The sequence below is a fragment of the Anser anser genome (assembly GCF_964211835.1).
Source record: "Anser anser genome assembly, chromosome: 3".
Classification (NCBI taxonomy): domain Eukaryota; kingdom Metazoa; phylum Chordata; class Aves; order Anseriformes; family Anatidae; genus Anser; species Anser anser.
Genome location: NC_139722.1, coordinates 24,504,537 through 24,523,125, shown reverse-complemented (window position 1 = coordinate 24,523,125; position 18,589 = coordinate 24,504,537). Strand labels below are relative to the sequence as shown.

The 18,589-nt window shown below is 38.0% G+C and overlaps 1 protein-coding gene across 9 annotated transcripts in view; it reads right to left on the bottom strand.

The window, feature by feature from the left end:
* Positions 1-18,589, bottom strand: part of LOC310897338 (uncharacterized protein) — a 103,330-nt gene that overhangs the window by 29,959 nt on the left and 54,782 nt on the right. For 8 of the 9 annotated variants that reach the window (XM_083830817.1, XM_083830819.1, XM_083830820.1 and 5 more), the window contains exon 6: positions 681-760. The exons of the other annotated variant lie outside the window; for it this stretch is intronic. In XM_083830817.1, coding sequence (XP_083686943.1) covers positions 681-760 — 80 coding nt within the window. The remainder of the gene's footprint in view (positions 1-680; positions 761-18,589) is intronic. 9 annotated transcript variants of the gene reach the window in all.

The following is an 18,589-nucleotide window of genomic DNA, read 5'->3' as shown; positions in this document are numbered from 1 at the left end:
GGTGAGATTTGGCTTTACAGAGATATCTATAGAAATGAATCTAATACCTCAGAGTAGTGCACAAGACTAAGCAAAAATAAACAATAATACACTCAGTTAACAGAATAATGTTGAAGTTTTTCACAGAGTATATACAGTGAAATGGAAATTAAAAGACTAAATATAAAGAAGGGTAAAGATTTAAAGATAAATAAGGATGAATAAAGAACCTGTGACAGAGTAAGGCTCATATGATGATCTGGAAACAGTTTTGTTGTAAGGTTTTCTTTTGAAGGAAATGCTAGATTTTAGTAGAAAAAATATGGGTATTAGCAGAGCAAGACTCATTTTCCAACTAAAATAATTGTAATTATACACATTTCCTGAAATAAAAAATATATATATTTTAAAATGTCTTATTTAAAAGTTAAGTCTATGCACCAGTAAATTGCTGATTACTTGTGCAAACTGTAATATCTTCCTTTCAAGTCTACGAAGTGATGACAACCTCCACCCAAGGCATTCACACGGGAGATGCTTTAAATTCTGAACTGGAACACAGGACTTCATTTAGTGCCTCTAGTTAAAACCCCAATCCTTTCGGGGTTAGAGGTCTCTCATTCTCTCCCCCTGCCACCCCCCACTTTCAGAAAAAAAAAAAAGAAAAAAAAAAAAAAGATATTCTTCATGTGGAATAGTACCAGAATAAAGATTTCTCTCAGCCTTCTTCCCTTCTTCGTCTGTAATCCTCTCCATGCTTTCCAAGGCAGGGAAAGGGTGCCTAGAAAGGGAGAAACTGTGAGTAGCTTGCCTGCTGCTAAAGTTTCATTAAATATTTTTCCTTTGCACCCTCACATCTAGAGGGGAAGAAAATGACTGTTTGTTTGGCTGATTTTCACTGATCTGTTTATCTGTTTGTGTATGTCTTTTGCACACTCTTGGAAAAAGGTCAAAAACCCCTGAAGTTAGCATGAATTAAACAGAAGGAGGCTCTTTATTTCTTCATAATTTTAAGGCTTTTTTTTTTCCCCGTGAAGAAAACTGCATAGTTTTTATTTTCTAGCTTTTTACCAGGTTGTTCCACAAAGTATTTCCCTAGATGTCTCTGAGCCTCTCTCTCCTGTTGTCTGGCTTAGACATGCCTGCAGCTTTCTTACAAAAGCAGAGACACTGTCTCTTACAATCAGCTCTTTCTATATCTATACCCTATGAAACCTCTGCCTTCATAACTTAGGTGTATGAAAGGCAAAAAAAAAGGTCTCTCACAGCTCAGGAGCTGCATAGCAGCATCACTGTTATTACATCAGGGACATAGGGAAGAATAGGGAAAATAGGGAAGCTTTGCATTTTTAATTTAGTATTTGCTGTGAATTAAGGGTAGCATATATTCTACTAACAACAGCTAACTATGAAAACAACCATACTGTGAAAACAGTAGCAGCTTTTAGGATAACAACTGCTAAAAGATTTACCACCACCACCATGCCCAAATTAAAAAATAAGTACATCAGCTCTGCATAAGAATCTCTGTCCTGTTGCAGTCCAAGACAGTCACAGAATCATGGAATGGTTAAGGTTGTAAGGGACCTCTGGAGGACATCTGGTCCAACCCCTGCTCAAGCAGGGACACCCAGAGCAGGGTGCCCAGGCCCATGTCCAGGTGGCTTTTGAAGATTTCCAAGAAGGAAGACTCTGCAGCCTTTCTGGGCAACCTGTGAGAGTGTTCAGTCACCTGCACTGTAAAAGTGTTTCTTGATGTTTACACAGCACTTCTTGTGTTTCAGTTTTTGCCCATTGCCTCTTGTCCTGTCACTGGACACCACTGAAAAGAGCCTGGTACCATCTTCACTGCACCTTCCCTTTGGGTATTTAAGTACATTGATGAGTTTTCTCTTGAGCCTTCTCTTTTCTAGGCTGAACAGTCCCAGTTCTTGTCCCTTCATCATATTGGTGGCCCTTTGTTGGACCCTTTCCAATATGTCCATGTCTCTCTTGTACTGAGAAGTCCAGAACTGGACACAGTACTCCAGGTGAGGCCTCACCAACAATGAGTAGAGGGGAAGGATCACCTTTCTTGACTTGATGGTGATGCTTTGCTTCATACAGCCATTCTTGGCCTTCTTAGAAGCAAGGGCACATTGATGACTCATGTTCAACTTAGGTCCTAGGTCCTTCTCTGCAAAGTTGCTTTCCAGCTGGGTACCCCCAGTATGTCTTGGTGCCTGGAGTTGTTCCTTCCTGGGTGCAGAACTTGGCACTTTTTCTTGTTGAACTACATGATGTTCTTGTCAGCCCATTCCTCCAGTCTGTCAATGTCCCTCTGAATGGCAGCACAGCTCTCCAGCGAATCAGCCACTCCTCCCACTTTTGTGTCATCTGCAAATTTACTGAGGGTGAACTCTACCCTGTCATCCGCATCATTAATCAAGATGTTAAACAGGACTGGACCCAGTATTTACCTCTGGGGACCCTGCTTGTTACTGCCCTCCAACTACACTTTGTGCCACTGATCACTACCCTCTGGCCCTAGCTGTTTAGCTTGTTTTTAATCCACCTCACTGTATGCTCATCCAGCCCATACTTCAACAGCTTCTCTATGAAGATCCTACGGGAGACAGTGTCAAAGGCTTTACTAAATCTAGAAAGACAATATCCACTGCTCTTGCTTCATCCATCAGGCTAGTTATTTTATTATAGAAATTTATCAGGTTGGTCAAGCATGACTTGCCCTTGGTGAATCCACGCTGACTACTCCTGATGATTTTCTTCTCCTTCATGTGCCTGGAAATGGTTAATGTTTGCACAAACATATTAGATTATTGTGAGTTACCAGTTTTATTCTTTTCTATTTAGAAAGAAAAGAAAGATTTTATTTTTAGGCCATGCTGAGAGTGCCTTCAGGATTTTTTTCTCTTTGTAAAACAATGTGTACATGGGGCTCTTCTATCAGGCCTCTGATTTCCTCACTGTTTTCAAATACATGCTTTGTCAGTCATTTCCTTACTTTTGGCAGGTTATTTGCAAACTGCCTTGATGACCCTCTTCAGCATCACTTTTGGATCCCCACTCAGTAGTATTGATTTCCCCACTGTGTACAGTATTGTTGTCAGCACTATATCTGTGGAACATTGCTTAACTGCTCTTTTTACTAAGTATCTCACCACTGATCTTTCAAAACTAGGAGCACTAATCTGCCAAGTTTTTTCACAGAAAGGTGATTTATGCCTAATCACACAATACGGCATATTCTTCATGCTGTCTTTATGGCCTAATTAAAATAAGAGGAAAAGACACTTAACAGTGGACATTGCTACACACACTCCAGTTGTGCTTTTAGAAATTCAAAGGTAGTTGAAATAACAACAGTTCTGAAAGTTCATGTAAATAACTAGCTTGGTAGCCTGTGTGCTAGGAGCAAGGGCTTACTAAAATTTATTTAATCTGCTCTTAAACCATGTGTATATGAAAAAATCAAATGAACCATGAAGTGGGTGGGACCTAGAGTTAAATAGACTGTCAAATATTCTGATAATGGCACATTTCTGTGACTTAGTTTCCTTTCTTAGTGAAAGCACAGCATGGCACTTTTGGAAACTTCTGTCCCAGTTTGCCTTAGGTGGCTCCTGCTGAGCAGAAGAGGATAAGAACAGCCAGCAGAACATAACAGGGCCTCCTTTACACTGTCTTACAGCTCATACAGCAAATGAGATTTTTTTTTTTTTTTTCTGATAGAGCGTGGCTGTCATCACTAAAGAGTTCTCTGCCTCTATGTCCTTCCTAAACATACTTCATAGAGCCTCCGGACCCAGAAAATAGCTGCAAGGAGGCATGACTCAAATAGGGACTCAGGTATTTTTGCACCACCTTATTCCTAGCTCTGTTCAAAGTGAAAAGTGGAAAATATTTTTGTTGAGAAACTGGAGATGTTTAGCCTAAAGTCCATTTGCTGGCATCAATGACCTATGGGCAGATTGCAATTTTTATTTCAATTTACATTCTGAAGCATCCTAAATATTTTTATCAAATTTGTTTGTGTATATTTTTACCTAACTGCTCTCTAGGGATTCATAAAGTCTGCCAAATTGTCGTACAACAGGGGAGAAGGTAACTGTTATAGCACACAGCCTCATGATTAGACTGAAAGTGGTTATGGTTGAGGGCAAACTAATGACAAATATTTTTAGGAAAAAAATGTTATCAAGATTGCTTAAAAATAAATCAAATGATAAGTAAGAAATTTACAGCAGTAAATTTTGGAAAGTGGTTTCTACAGAAACAGAAGACACAAGAACATGAACAATAACTGTTCCGCTGAGTTTGTTCACTTATCCTCCCAGGCTGGGCTTGTCAGTAGAATTATTGAAGCAGACCATAAAATCTCTCAAATATGTTATGTGATAACAAGTCTCTCAGAAGCTCACAAACAATCTTCACTGTCTTTGTGAGATTAAATAAACCAGCTGGGACTCACTAAAAATGGTACAAAGTATATAATACTTTTAGTAGATGGCTTCCATTAGCAGTAGTTTGTCACAAAACTGCTATGTATTGTTTGTTACAGTTACTGAATCTCTATAGACATTATATTTTTATGAATACTATAAACAATGCTTACAAAATACCTTTGTATGTAAAAAAAAATAAAATAAAAAATGACATCTTACTCTATGCCAAAGAAAATTGTCAAACATGTTTGTCAGTGCGTTGAATTTCAAATTTATGTAGTAATTTTATTGGTGTTTATCAGAGTATTACAAATTTGGTTGCTTTAATTTGTTGCAAAATCCTAATATTCTCTGCTAAAGAAGATTAGATCATTCAGATGCAGCAAACAGATTTGAGCATGTTTTTAATTCTGAGCAGGTAGTATCGTGTGTTCAGTAAAATGAACATATCTTAAGTAATTAGAATTCTCATAGACCTCTGCTGTTCAGAAAATAAAAGCCCTAGAAACAATCTAACTGTATGGTTTCTAACGTCTAGATGAAACTATCATATATTTTTTTCTCTTCGCTATATGGCTTTCATCTTACTTTGTTAAAAGGTAGCCAGGAAAGCTAAACAGGAAAGTCATTTCAAAACATTTATAACATTAATACTGCATAATACCAACTCGGTTGCATAGATATCTATTGCCATTCAGTGGCAGAGTATTGTAGATATTGCAGGAAATTAGATGTATTAGTTCAAATTTTCAAGTTGGAGGCTTAAATTTCACCTAAATATTATCTGCCTATAAAAATGTATGTCAAGTCCAGCTGTTCTCATCAAATGTTTCAGTCACAAAGACAATACTCCATCAGTTTGCACATAAAAGCAGATGCTTTGAATATGCAAATATTGTTCAGGTACACAAGAAACACATTAACTTATTGAGAAGGCACTGAGACAAGTGAGTTTACTACACCGTCCTACCAGCCAGTGTAAAATTCTCTTTTCCACACAAAAAAATCCTCTTCACTGTTGAAATTTCCATTGTACCAGAGAAGCAGTGTTTATCCTACAACTTTTTCTTGCAGTGTTAGATAGCCTTGGCACGGGTCATGGAATGCTTTTATGATAAGAACAAAGACCTTGAATTGACTGATAATCTCTGGAGAGGCAAAGTAAGGCAGAAAGGATAAATTTGATAATGCTTGTGATTGCTGGTGCTATGGAGAAAAGGTACTGAAGTATTTTACATGAGTTGGAACTTCCTAAGTGTTAAAGATGTTACATCCACCATATGGAGTTGCAATACTCCAAATGAAAAGTGACATGTGTGAATCACTATAAGCAAGTTATTGTCTGGACTGCAATCATCAAGCTAAAGGCAGTACTCCACCAGAAGGACAGCATTACTGCATCACTCTTTTTGAGATTGCTGAAGGTTGCCTAAAATAAAATAAAATGTTGTGTCTACATACCCTTCAAGATGTCCTCTTTTGTGTTTCCAGTTGGACATCATTCTTACTTCTGTTCACCTCCAACCAGTTTTTCTCCACCTGTGGATTGTTTTCATTCCAATAGTAGATGTCCTGATTGCAGGTGTTTGGTCATATGCAATGATGCAATGAAGTATAACCCTTGATATTTCCATATATTTGTGTTAAAGTTTGCTTTTCTGTCTCTCCTTAAAATAGCCACAGAAATCCCTGTGAGCAAATTTATTATTATTAACTACTCTCACCTATCATTTCTTCTGTTGTTTCTACCATTAAAAAAAAAAAAAAAAAAAAAGCTCTTCCTGGATGCTAATATACAACTTTGTAATAAGCTCTGTGTAAGCAGGCTATTGTTTACTAGTTGTGCACACTACACTGAGCATAACAGGGAGCCAAACTTTCTGAAACTTTCAGACACTTCAATAATCTAAATCATAAACAGAAAAAAAAAAACAGGTTTAGAAACATGCACTTTAACATTCTTATGAAAGGATGGGTGAAAAAGGCAGAGATGAAATCAGAGTTGGATGGGTGTCCAGCCTCAGTTCATCATAGCATTGCATGAATATTGCAAAACTATGTTTTTAACGATTAACAGGTTTGCAAATTCAGTAGTGATGAGATGGTTGATGTTAATGATTTACATCTTTTATTCAGAAAACAGATAGGAATATTTGAGTTTGCTTAAGAATTCCTGAGAGATTGTGCAATGGAGGAGAATCTACCTCTTTAGTATTCTCCTCCTCACACTATGCTTCTCCCAAACCACAGAAGCCAAACATTCAAGGAAAGATGTTTCAGCATGGTAAAAGGAAAGAGGAAAATGATGTGGCCATGATGATCATGCCCTTCATATTCTAATAAATTATGGTCCAGAGGAATAAGTTTGCTACTCCTTTCATTCCTTCAGTACAATATCAGACACTTATCCTTAAGACAGTAATAAAAGCATGTAATGAAGTGTAAATGTCATTTCTCTTCTCTCTGGAGCTCATAAAGGGGATCAGAACACACCTGTGAATTCATCTTTCTACTTAACTTAAAAATCCAGTTGGTCAAGATGTCAAACAAATGTTGCCAAAGGCCCAGAACTCATTCTCTTGAGCTCCAGGCATTAAATGGTGACAGATCACAAAATTCTGTGGATGAACAAGGATGCTTTTCCACCTTCACAACAGAAAAAAGGCAACATACCAAACATTTTTGCAGGTTGTTTGTTGTCAGTGCATGCTCAAACTTCTTAAGAAAAGTATCTGGCTTTTTTTTTTTTTTTTTTTTTTCATGTGGATTGAGCAACTTCATTCAGATAACAAAGGAAAGTGGAACACTGAAGTTTGGAAAATTCATGTGGCAGCAATAGATGTGTAAGCATCAGAGGCAGCAAGAGGTTAATGTTCACCGCTGCTTCAATAAGTGCTTCAATAAGTGACTTACAGCATGTTCTGATGGCAAAAGGAGTTGGCTGAGTTAGATACCAAAGACTAGGATGGATGACTGAGCTTAAGTTTTTAAAAGAGGACAAAAAGGAAGATGTGCATGGTGCAATGTGCATGGTGTTTCTGCCATCAGAACAAGTATTATTATTGCACATGTGTGCAACTTTTGTAATATTTCTATTTTTATACTATTTTAAAAGTGCCAGATCCATCTATTTTCTGGCTTCACTCTTACAACTCTGATGCCAAAGAACTTGGCATCCTGAATGTTTTAGAAAACCTCAAGTTTTTCAGAAACTTTTTCTCTGATCCTGACAATGGCAAGAAAAATAAATAAATTCTATATAGTTTTGGCATAGATGTTTCGTTAAAGATTTGTGAATAAGTCCCTTGGAACACAAATTAACTCCACAACTAACTTAAGTAGCAAGATCCAATAGGTGGATGACTGCCAGAATTCATCTAGAGAGCATTTTCAGGTTGACAGTGCAGCAATCGCAAAGGAAATTGGGGTTTAAATCAACAATAAAATTCTCTTAAAAATATATCCTACCAATGTTTTAATAAAGCATTGTGTGTTTTTTATTTTCTCATTTTAGTTTTGTATGAATCAGAATATATAATATTTGGGGAACTTAAAAAGTCAATAAACTGTAAAATGAGTCTAAGGCATGCAAATTTACTTATTATTTTCCTATTTTATTCACACAGAAATCATTATCTGAAGTACATTACATTTAAACACAGTGAAACATATATTTAAGAATCTCTAGCCCTGTCTCTTTATGGTATTTACACATACACATATCTTTTATGTCCTTGAATAGTCCCAGTAACTTACAAATATGCTTACTTTCTTTGGAGAATCATTGCTTAGTTTCATATTCTCCTGCTGCATTCAGCATTCTGTTTCATAATAGCCTATGGGGAGCTGAATATTGTAGGTTGTTTAGTGATATTCTTAAAAGCTAGTGAAATTTTACAATGTTTGCTATAGCACTATGTACCTTGTATTAATAATAATAATAATAATAATAATAATAATAATAAAGACTCCTAAAAAGACGTTTCCATAAACTGATTGTCATTTTGTTGCTGTTCTGAAAACATTGGCATTCACCCTTTCTATTCCAAAATGTTTAAGTATTAATTATTTAAAAGATTCATCTGATATAAACCAGAAACCAAATGTTTGTGTCTATCTCTCATTCAGGTAATAGAGGTAAAAAAAAAGAAACACTTCTGTCCTTTATTTTTAGTTACAGAGAAGATGGCAGGCAATCTAGTGTAACTATCTAATCTATTGTTTTTCTGTATCACTTGACCTCTTCAATAATTTTACATTCACTTTCTTAATTTGATTTACCCGTTCCAGTTAGTTCAGGGAAAGTCGTGGAAAAGGAAATAAGATCTTTCCAGCTTTTCTGAAAATAAGAAGATAACCTTACTTAATCTACTCAAACCCATATTTATTACATGCACTACCAAGATAACCAGAAATATAACTTGTTTCAAAGCAAGTCAGATGTTATTAAATGGGTCCTAGATTAAAGCAACATCATTGGCTATCAAACTTACCCAAATTTAAGCCTAAAGTGCCATGCTATTTAATTTTTTTTTTCCTCATTTTGGATTTCTTTTGAGTACTCTTATTTAGTTAGTACATATTGTACTTGCTGAGAAAATCTAACTATGTTTTGTACTACTCAGTTTGTGGTTATAATTAAAGTTGAAATACTGTTTGATGTCTCAACTGAATGGTTTTCTCTTTAAATCCTGATGTTGATAGAAGTAATGCAGAGTAAAGTCAGAGACTATAGAACTGTGTAAGGCATGGAAAATGTGTGACTTCTGAAACAGGATAGTAGGATGACATATTCATATCTCCTGCCTGGTTCCTGTAATGCTTCATTCATGGGATGAACACCTTAAAAGTCAAGAAGCAATTGAGGCATGGATAAGCTCAACACCACTCAATGCAAAATGGTGAGCACCTGTCTATTTTATCAGAGAGGACGAATCTCTGTATTAGATGTTTTTTGGTTTTATTTTTATCCTTTTTTAAGCCATGCAGGTGTTCTTTGCCTTTACTTTGATTCTTTAAATTAAGGCATCTGTTTGATGAACCTGATTCAAAATGACTATAATTTGCATATTATTTCTTCCTTTAGTAGCTTGTGGGTAGAATCAAGATAAGAAAACAGATGCTTATCCAGTTATGACACTCACAAGGAAATACCCTTTGCCCATTGGAGTGATTTGATAATCAGAGTTGCAGGAGATATCAAATCCTATTAGATGTAATATGGAAACTAGGCCTTGTAATTGTCCTATAGTAGTTCATGAATGATTTGTGCACAGATACTGCACTTTTTTTCTATTGCATTTTCCCATCCCTACATCCTGTTTAGTGAAAATTTGCAGAGTTAACTCCCTTTATTTTTGAAAAAATGCTTTTTGAAATAGAAGTGCAAGACCACAAATCACTGAGAAGACACATTTCCAGTGTACTGCAGATATGGGAATCTGAGAATAAGAAATTCTGCCTAATATTTTAAGACCCTCTCTGAGAGCATTAAATCACTGGATTTTCCTCTGTGCCTACATGCTTCTCCCCTTTTCTTCAAATTCCACTTAATGAACAATGCAGTGCCACTGAATTTATCAGAAGAAAATATACATTTCTCAGCAGAATGCAATTAATGCAAGTTGTCTTGCCAGCTTATTCTTGTCATATCCTCAGAAGGAACAAACTCTTATATTTACATGTGGAAGCAAACATCTACCAGTTCAGGCACACTTTTTGATAACAGCTTGATAAAATATTGGTGGCATGCTGTTGCAGTTAGCATTTCCTTTTGGGCATTACTTTGCTGTTTGCAGAGAGCAAACATTAACTGACTGTGGTAGCTGAGTTATCTGGGAAGCGGTTCATCCGGAACAGAGTTCAGATGTACTGTTGGGCTGTCTGGAGAAAAATCAGAATCACTGCTGCTTTCATTGTATCTGTTCTGACCAGAGTGCACACAGTTTCAGTAAGTAGAGAAAGTTCTTAAAATTATATGTAGCAAAGATCATAAGGTGAAGGAACATGAGGACCCCAAATAAAGTGGTTTCCCTTATGTAATTTGAGATTTATGAAATTTTCTACTACAGCTGATGATGATACCTGCCAATTAAATGGTGGTTTTAACTCCAGATCTAAAAGAATTTGACAAATGGTGGCTAGAGATTACTAAACCTTTTTTTCTCAAAAACAAACAAACAAACAAACAACAACAAAGAATCTAAGGGACAGAGATGACAATTAAGGTCTGTGCAAGTGAAATAATGGAGATGGTGCTTTGGTCATTGGGTAACACTATGATTGTTTTGTAGAACTGAAGTCAGAAAAAAATAATCATTACATCTCCCTTGGTTGTATTTTAATAGCTTGTCCAAGTACTTAGGTGCAAAAGAACCTAACTGAAAAAAGTATATATAATCACTTGTAACAGCAATGCTGCCTCAGGACATCTGCTTTCATTACCTCTGTATTCCTCTATATCCTCCCCAAAAGAAAAAGCATTAAGTAGGAGACTGCAAGAGTTAATGTAGGCAATTGGAAGAGTAGTCTACTATAGACTGTAGAACAAATGTACCGTGTGAAATCTTGTTCTTCAGTATGCATCTCATGAGCTTCAACAAGTCCAAGTGCAAGGTGCTGCACCTGCATCAGAACAATCTGAGACATGAGGACAGACTGGGAGAAGTACTCATTGAGAGCAGCCCTGCAGAGAAGGACTTGGGGGTTCTGGTGCATGAAAGGCTTGATATGAGCCGGCAGTGCATGCTTGCAGCCCAGAAGGCCAACTGCATCCTGGGCTGCACCAACAGAGGAGTGGCCAGCAGGTGGAGGAAGGTGATTATGCCCCTCTGCTCTGCCCTTGTGAGGCCCCACCTGGAGTGCTGCGTCCAGGTCTGGAGCCCCCAGCACAAGAAGGATGTGGACATGTTAAAGCAAGTCTAGAGGAGGGCTACAAAGATGATGAGAGTGCTGGAGCACCTCTCCTATGAAGAAAGGCTGAGAGAGCTGGGGATGTTCAGCCTGGAGAAGAGAAGGCTCTGGTATGACCTAATTACAGCTTTTCAGTACTTAAAGGTGTCTTATAAAAAAGATGGAGAGGAACTCTTTACTTGGGTAGATAATGATAGGACAAGGGGGAATGGTCATAAACTAAAAGAGGATAGATTTAGACTAAACTTTAGGAGGAAATTCTTCACTGTAAGGGTAGTGAGGCACTGGAACATGTTGCCAAGAGAAGTTGTGGATGCCCCATCCCTCGAGGTGTTCAAGGCCAGGCTGGACTGGGTCTCGGCCAACCCGATCTAGTGGGTTGCATCCCTGCCTATGTCAGGGGTGTTGGAGTTAGATGACCTTTAAGGTCCCTTCCAACCTGAGCCATTCTATGATTATATGCACATTACTTGGAAGACTCAGTCTATCTTGTTTTTACCCATTTAAGACAGCTGCACTCACTGAACACAACAAAAAGAATCATAGAATCATTAAGGTTGGAAAGGACCTCCAAGATTACTATACTCAGAATGAAGAGTTTAAGTAGACTTATACAAATGAAGGACAATTCCAGTCTAGCTTTTTTAAATTGCATATTGTTCTTACACATAAAATCCTTGCTGTGCTCACCAAAATGCATTTTGTGTAACATTATGTCTTGAAAAGCATTATGGCTCATTAACTACATACCAACATGTAACACCTAGCCAAGACTTGAGTCTTGCTCCCCAAGGATCAGCAGTTGGTGCCACAGAACCTGAGGTTCCTTGAGATGTCTGCAAGTTAATGTCAGAGGGCTAGGAACTTTAATCCTTCCCTGAGAGCTCAGTTCATGCAATCAGATCAACACCCCTTCTGTCCACCTACAGTTGGCAGAGTGAGGTAGCAGGATCTTTCTCTACTGCAGCTACAGTTGCTCAGCACACTACTGAGAAGTCATTCTAAGTGATGCATTCATTTCAATAATAAAGTTGTATTTTTCATCTTATCAGGGTAAACTCTCTTTTTTATTGCTGGAATTATTTGCATTAGAAAGAATAACCTGAAGCAGAAGTTAAAGGAAGATTTAGACATTAAAGGAGTAAATCATTTACCTTAGTAAATATTTTAGGTCTTTGTTACACAATTATGCTGAAGAATTTGCTTATTTTTCCATGTTTCTTTGATGTTCATTACTCAATAAGGGAACACCTCACAGCTAAAGTCATTTCAACACAATGCTGTAAATGTAAGCTGCTTTTCATGTTCCTCTTGAATTCCTGTAACTTCTTAAATGGGATGCCAATTAAGCAAAGTAGCCAATATCTTGTTTAGTACCTTCCTCAAGGTTCCAACTGCCAGACAAAAAAGTGCTAATTCGCATCACCACCAGCTAAGTTTCATTGCCTCATCAGACTGTTTTGAGCAGCTGAAATGAAGAGCATTCAAAGGATTCCTTGAGGGGGCTAATGCTGGCTTTACACTAATTTTATCTTCTCTCACAGCATAGTAGACTTGTGGAGGGAAGGAATAAAATAGAGTGAATTGCCTGGTTCTTGCCAACACAACCATCAGCAAAAGAAAGAGCACTAGAGGACTCCCAGATTGATCAGAGTAGAGAGGAAGGATGGCAAAGTAAGTGGCTCTGGGACTGTGATGATTGAGGGAAAAAGAGAGAGAGGGATAACTGAGAAAAAAATCCTCCTCTCAGAGAGAGTGGCCACATCAAAGACAAAGAGCTCATCTACATCCAGCTCTGGTTCATTGCTAAGGAAAGGGAGACAACAAACATGAATGGATATGTTATGAAGACACCTGAAACCAGTGATGATATATCTAAAAAGTGAGGAAGAGAAAGAATCAAAATTGCAGAAGAAAGGAGGTGAGATTATTTGGTATGAAAGTAAATGTTTAGAAGAGTCTGGATGTGATGGGCTACACCATGGTTCTACCAAGACCAAATGAGCGAGGGGACACACAGGTTAAGTACATCGTTGACAAAGAGTTGGTAGAAAAGTTAAGGTTTCATGGAAAGCAAGAAGATAAAAGAAAGAAAATGAAAAAAGATCATGAAAGATTACAAACTTAGCAGAAGAGGAATTTTAAAGTTATGGGAAAGGAATGAAGAACTGATTTTTTTTTTTTCTGAAGGTGGATTCTGTGGGTGTTGAAGTTGAGAGAAAGGGATTAGCAGGGTATTATCACTAAAGTGGAGCATAAGGAGGCAGAAGAAAATTTAAGGATATGTTATTTCCAGATAGGAAGAAAATCTGGAGTGACTGAACAGAAAGGCAAAAACAGTATAAGGTGGGGGAAGAAAAACTACAAAAATTAAATAGATCATGGGAAAATAAAAGTGAAAAGGGTACACAGTTATAGTATAGAGCAAACTGTTGAGGAATGGGTAGAAACATGGGAACTAATTTTAGTTATACTGTTAAATGAACCGTAAAGTTTAATCAGAGTGAAAAGTTGAAACTTTATAAGCATTAAAAGTGAGATGTAAAGTCCAATTTATTTGAGAGGGCACTCTGGCCTTCTCTCTCTCTCTCATATTGTATGTAGTGAAGATGTAGAGAAAGAAGTCTAGAAAGTCTAGAAGTCTAGATGTAGAGAAAGAACTAACAAGGTCACGTAACTTTGATTTTTAATATATTTGCTATTTAAGACCTCCCCTATAAAGAATGAGTTGTCCTGGAAGTTAGAGCACTGGTGGTGAGCCAACACCAGAAATCTCATCATTGCTAGGGGTGTAAGAATTGCATCAGGAGGACAAAAAATTGGAATTTTTAGGGGAAGAAAACTGTTGAGAAACTTCCCCGGAGTGCAGTCACAACTTAGGATAAATCACTCGCTTCAGAAAATCTTGGCTGAGTGTTAGAGAGCTGCTCTAAGCAGAGAAGAGTATTAAAAATTTCTGCAGAAATCCCAACACTTCAAATGCTAAATTAGCTATTAAATTCAGTTGGATTTGAAGAACAATAAAAGCCTAATACCTACACTGCAGATAGCAGCTAGGCAGTGTAGGTGACTTTCCTTCAAATAACTGTAGAATTGTATTGGATTTATGTGGCAAGGGCTCGGTAGCAGGGGGCTGCAGGGGTGGCCTCTGTGAGCAGAGCCCAGCAGCCGCCCCATGTCAGATGAGAGCCAGCTCCAGCCGGCTCCAAAAGGGACCTGCTGCTGGCCAGAGCCGAGCCATGGACAAGAGACTCTGGCTGGGCCTCTGGGAGAGCAGATTGAAGAAGGGGAAAGAACTGCTGTGCAACTGCTGCTGGGAGAGAGGAGTGAAAAATGAGAGAGAAGCAGCCCTGCAGACCCCAAGGTCAGTGCAGAAGGAGGGCAGGAGGTGCTCCAGGCATGGAGCAGAAGTTCCCCTGCGGCATGTGGAGAGGCCCCTGGTGGAGCAGGCTGTCCCCCTGCAGCCCATGGGTCCCACACGGAGCAGATCTCCACGCTGCAGCCCGTGGAGGAGCCCCCGGTGGAGCAGGTGGATGTGGCCTGGAGGAGGCTGCGGCCCATGGAGAGCCCCCGCAGGAGCAGGCCCCGGGCCGGAGCTGCAGCCCGTGGAGAGGAGCCCACGCAGGAGCAGGGGGTCTGGGGGGAGCTGCTGCCCGTGGGGGACCTGTGCTGGAGCAGTTTGCTCCTGATGGATGGACACCTCCTGACAGATGGACCCCTTCCCATTTTTCTTTGAGAAGGGGAAGTGAGAGAGCTGCTGTAGTAGAGTTCAGCTGCCCAGCAGGGTAAAACCACCATGAGAATGAACAGAGGGATACAATTTTTAAATGAGTAGAATATTGTTAAATTAGCTGTAAAGTAGATACAGGAGCACAGAGATTATTAAAACCTTGATTTAATCCTTGACTTAAAAAATATTTACTTGGCTTGTGTTATGAACAGTTCACATTAATGATGCATAAGTGTGGAAAACAGATGCTTAATCTTGTATTCGATAGACAACAGGTGACATTTATAGTATTTATTGCCATATTAACCATAAAACTATATACAAACTATTCCAATCTTTTGCAGAAGGGAACACCACAATAATTTTCATTTAAGATTTTCCTTGACATAAATTGTCTTAAAACTTTCTAATTTGTTGAAATGTCATTTTATGTGAAACAATTTCAAGAGGGTATTCCTAATAATTTTATGAGTTCCTCTTATTTCTTCCACATAGGAACAAAAAGATTACTTGGAGAATACCACTCTCTGATGCCAAACTGCATCATGTGAACCAGTGGGCTATTACAAAAAGGTGTATACTGTAAGGGTTCTCCGTCCAAAAACCAAGCAAACCAAAAGCTTCTTTGAAAACCTTCATCCTTAGGAGAAGAACTTGTGTTTCTTGTGTGAACTGAGAGTTTTAACTCTTCAGTTTTAAGGAGTTCAAATATTTGAGTATAACATCCAATGGTAGGTCCCTGCCAAAGACCTATATCACTTCATTGATTGCACAAGGAAGCCTCTAATTTGGGTTCTCTCATAGACCTTGCTAAAGCCAGACATTTATAGGTTTTTAGATGGTGAGTGGAGACAGGTTATTAAGCTTCAAGATTAACTGCAAAATTCATGTCATAGAATCGCAGAATCATAGAATGGCCTGGATTGGAAGGGACCTCAAAGACCTCAGGGACCTCACCTAGTTTCAACCCCTCTGCCACAGGCAGGGACGCCACCCACTAGATCAGGTTACTCAGGGCCTCATCTAACCTCGTCTTGAACACCTCCAGGGATGGGGCATCCACAACTTCTCTGGGCAATCTGTTCCAGAGCCTCACTATCCTCTGAGTGAAAAATTTCCTTTTAACCTCTGATCTAAATCTCCCCTCTTTTAGTTTAAAACCATTTCCCCTTGTCCTATCATTATCTACCTGAGTAAAGAGACCTCCATCCTTTTTATAAGACCCCTTTAATTATTGAAAGTCTGTGATGAGGTCACCCCGAAGCCTTCTCTTCTGGAAGCTGAACAGCCCTAGCTTTCTCAGCTTGTCTTCATAGGAGAGGTGCTTCAGCCCCTTGATCATCTTTGTGGCCTTCCTCTGGACCAGCTCTAACAGCTCTAAACAGAGGGAGAAGTCCCTCCTCACATTTGTCCTGGAGCCACACCATATTTGAAAAAAATCATAGAGGAAAATTAGTGCCCTGTCTCTTGCTCTCTTGCCTCTTACAGACTTGCATTTGAATACCTCTCATTTTTCTCAGTTATTTTCAAAACTTCAACATATATATATATAATTTTTGGTTGGTGAAAAGCACAGGATTCAGTAGTATGTCCCTAGCTGGTATGATTTTTTTTTTTTAATGCAAACCATCACACTGGCTACTTCAAAATGCCCTTTTTGTTAGTATTTTACAAGATTCCCTTGAAATTTAAGGAATGTCTGAACTTGAGATAAACTAGAATCCTCTTTAAAAAACAGGAGCATAAACACGTCAGAAATGAATTTAAAACAGGATGAATTCCTAACGAATTTCTTAATAATATTTATTCATGGTAATTCTCACTCTTACTTCCTCCAACTGTGCCTTAAGGAAAGATTTAATTATGAATGTAAGCAGGACAGAGAATCAGCCATAATTTTACTTTTTTTTTTTTTTAAACATAACCAAGTCACAAGTTCTTTAAACTCTTTCCCCTTTTAGTCTTCTGAGAGTGCCTCTAATGAAATACAGAAAGGAAGGGATAATGTTATGCTCTTAGAGTTGTTCATTAGCAGTTGGCATTTGGGACTAAAGTGCTCTTCTGTTCTCCATGATGCTCTTTCATTGTTCATCTCTGCAGTGATACTATCCGTAATGGCAACAATGGCTTTTTAACCCCTTCAGTAAGTCATGACAGAGAATTCTTTAGTGAGGCTACATGTCAGGCACAACAGTCAAACTGTGTGACAAGTGCCTCTGGAACCAATTAAAACTGCTTGAAATCTTCCCTTATTGTTACAAAGGCTCACTCAACCTTTTTGCAATTAATTTTTCCTCATCATAAAATTAAATCTGATGGATAGCAGGGTCAGAAAAGAGCATGCTTCAAATCATGTTAGGTTGGAAAGAGTCAGGGAGCAATGGTGGATCGTTCCTTTGCTCCTTTGAATTACATACAGTATTTTCAAACACTTCTCTGGTGTATTTTGGTGCTACTGGTGGTAGCAGAACACAAAGCTGTCGTTGGAAATGCTTTTAAAAGGAAGTGGGGGCTTGCCATTACAGCACTGCATCAGTTCTGGGAACTTTCTCAAAGAAATTATCTTGGCCTTCGTATGTGAATATGAGCAGCTAGTCACTCAACGTTTTTCACTTGCTGTTGTTCCAAATATGAACTGGAAGACAGAATAATTTCACACTTGTGAAAATATCTTCATTCGGGTTTGTAATGCTTTAATACAAGAGGGAGAGTGTGTCTCTAACACATGGGTCCATACCGGGAGTCAGTGAATTACCTCCTTGAATGGCATTTCAGATGCACATAATAACATGATATGCATTACTTTTCATACTGATGACTATCAAATAAAGTTATGTGAATTTTTAGAACTGATAATAGAAGTTGTCAATCATATCTAGCATTCGGCTTTAGTTTTAATGAAAATTGACATCTAAAATTGACATTTATTTGGGGCTATTCATGCAGACATTTATTACTGCTGATAATTTTTCATCAGTTCTCATGCTTTGCATCTTTGCATCATACTGTTCCCTATCTATAAGTCTATCTGCACATCTTGCACAGAAAAAAAAGTTACATTTTAATTACAGTTTTCATACACATTTACGTATTTCAGCCTCAAAATAAAGTTGTAAGATTTGTAAGAGCAAAAAATATTTAAAAAAATATAAACAGTGGAATTCACCAAATCTTTACTGAAATCAGTTTCATCAGACTCTTGGCTCTGTGATAACCAGAAGCATTACTTTTGTAATTTTCACAGTTGTCTTTACTGAAGTAAAACAAATTCAGATGTTCATGTTCAAACTGAAATATTTCTTTTGCCTCATTTTTTTTTCTAAAAAGAGCTAAATGAATGTGCAATGCTTAAGGGTATAAGAGACATAGATATGGTGCATAAAGCCAGGTTACTAAGCTTTGCAAATGGATGCTGTTTATATTTTCAATGGTAAATGACTTCTCTTTTCCATACCTTTGGTTGTGTAGAGATTAAACTTGTTTATAATATTCTGACATCACATTGACATATCTTTATTAGGCG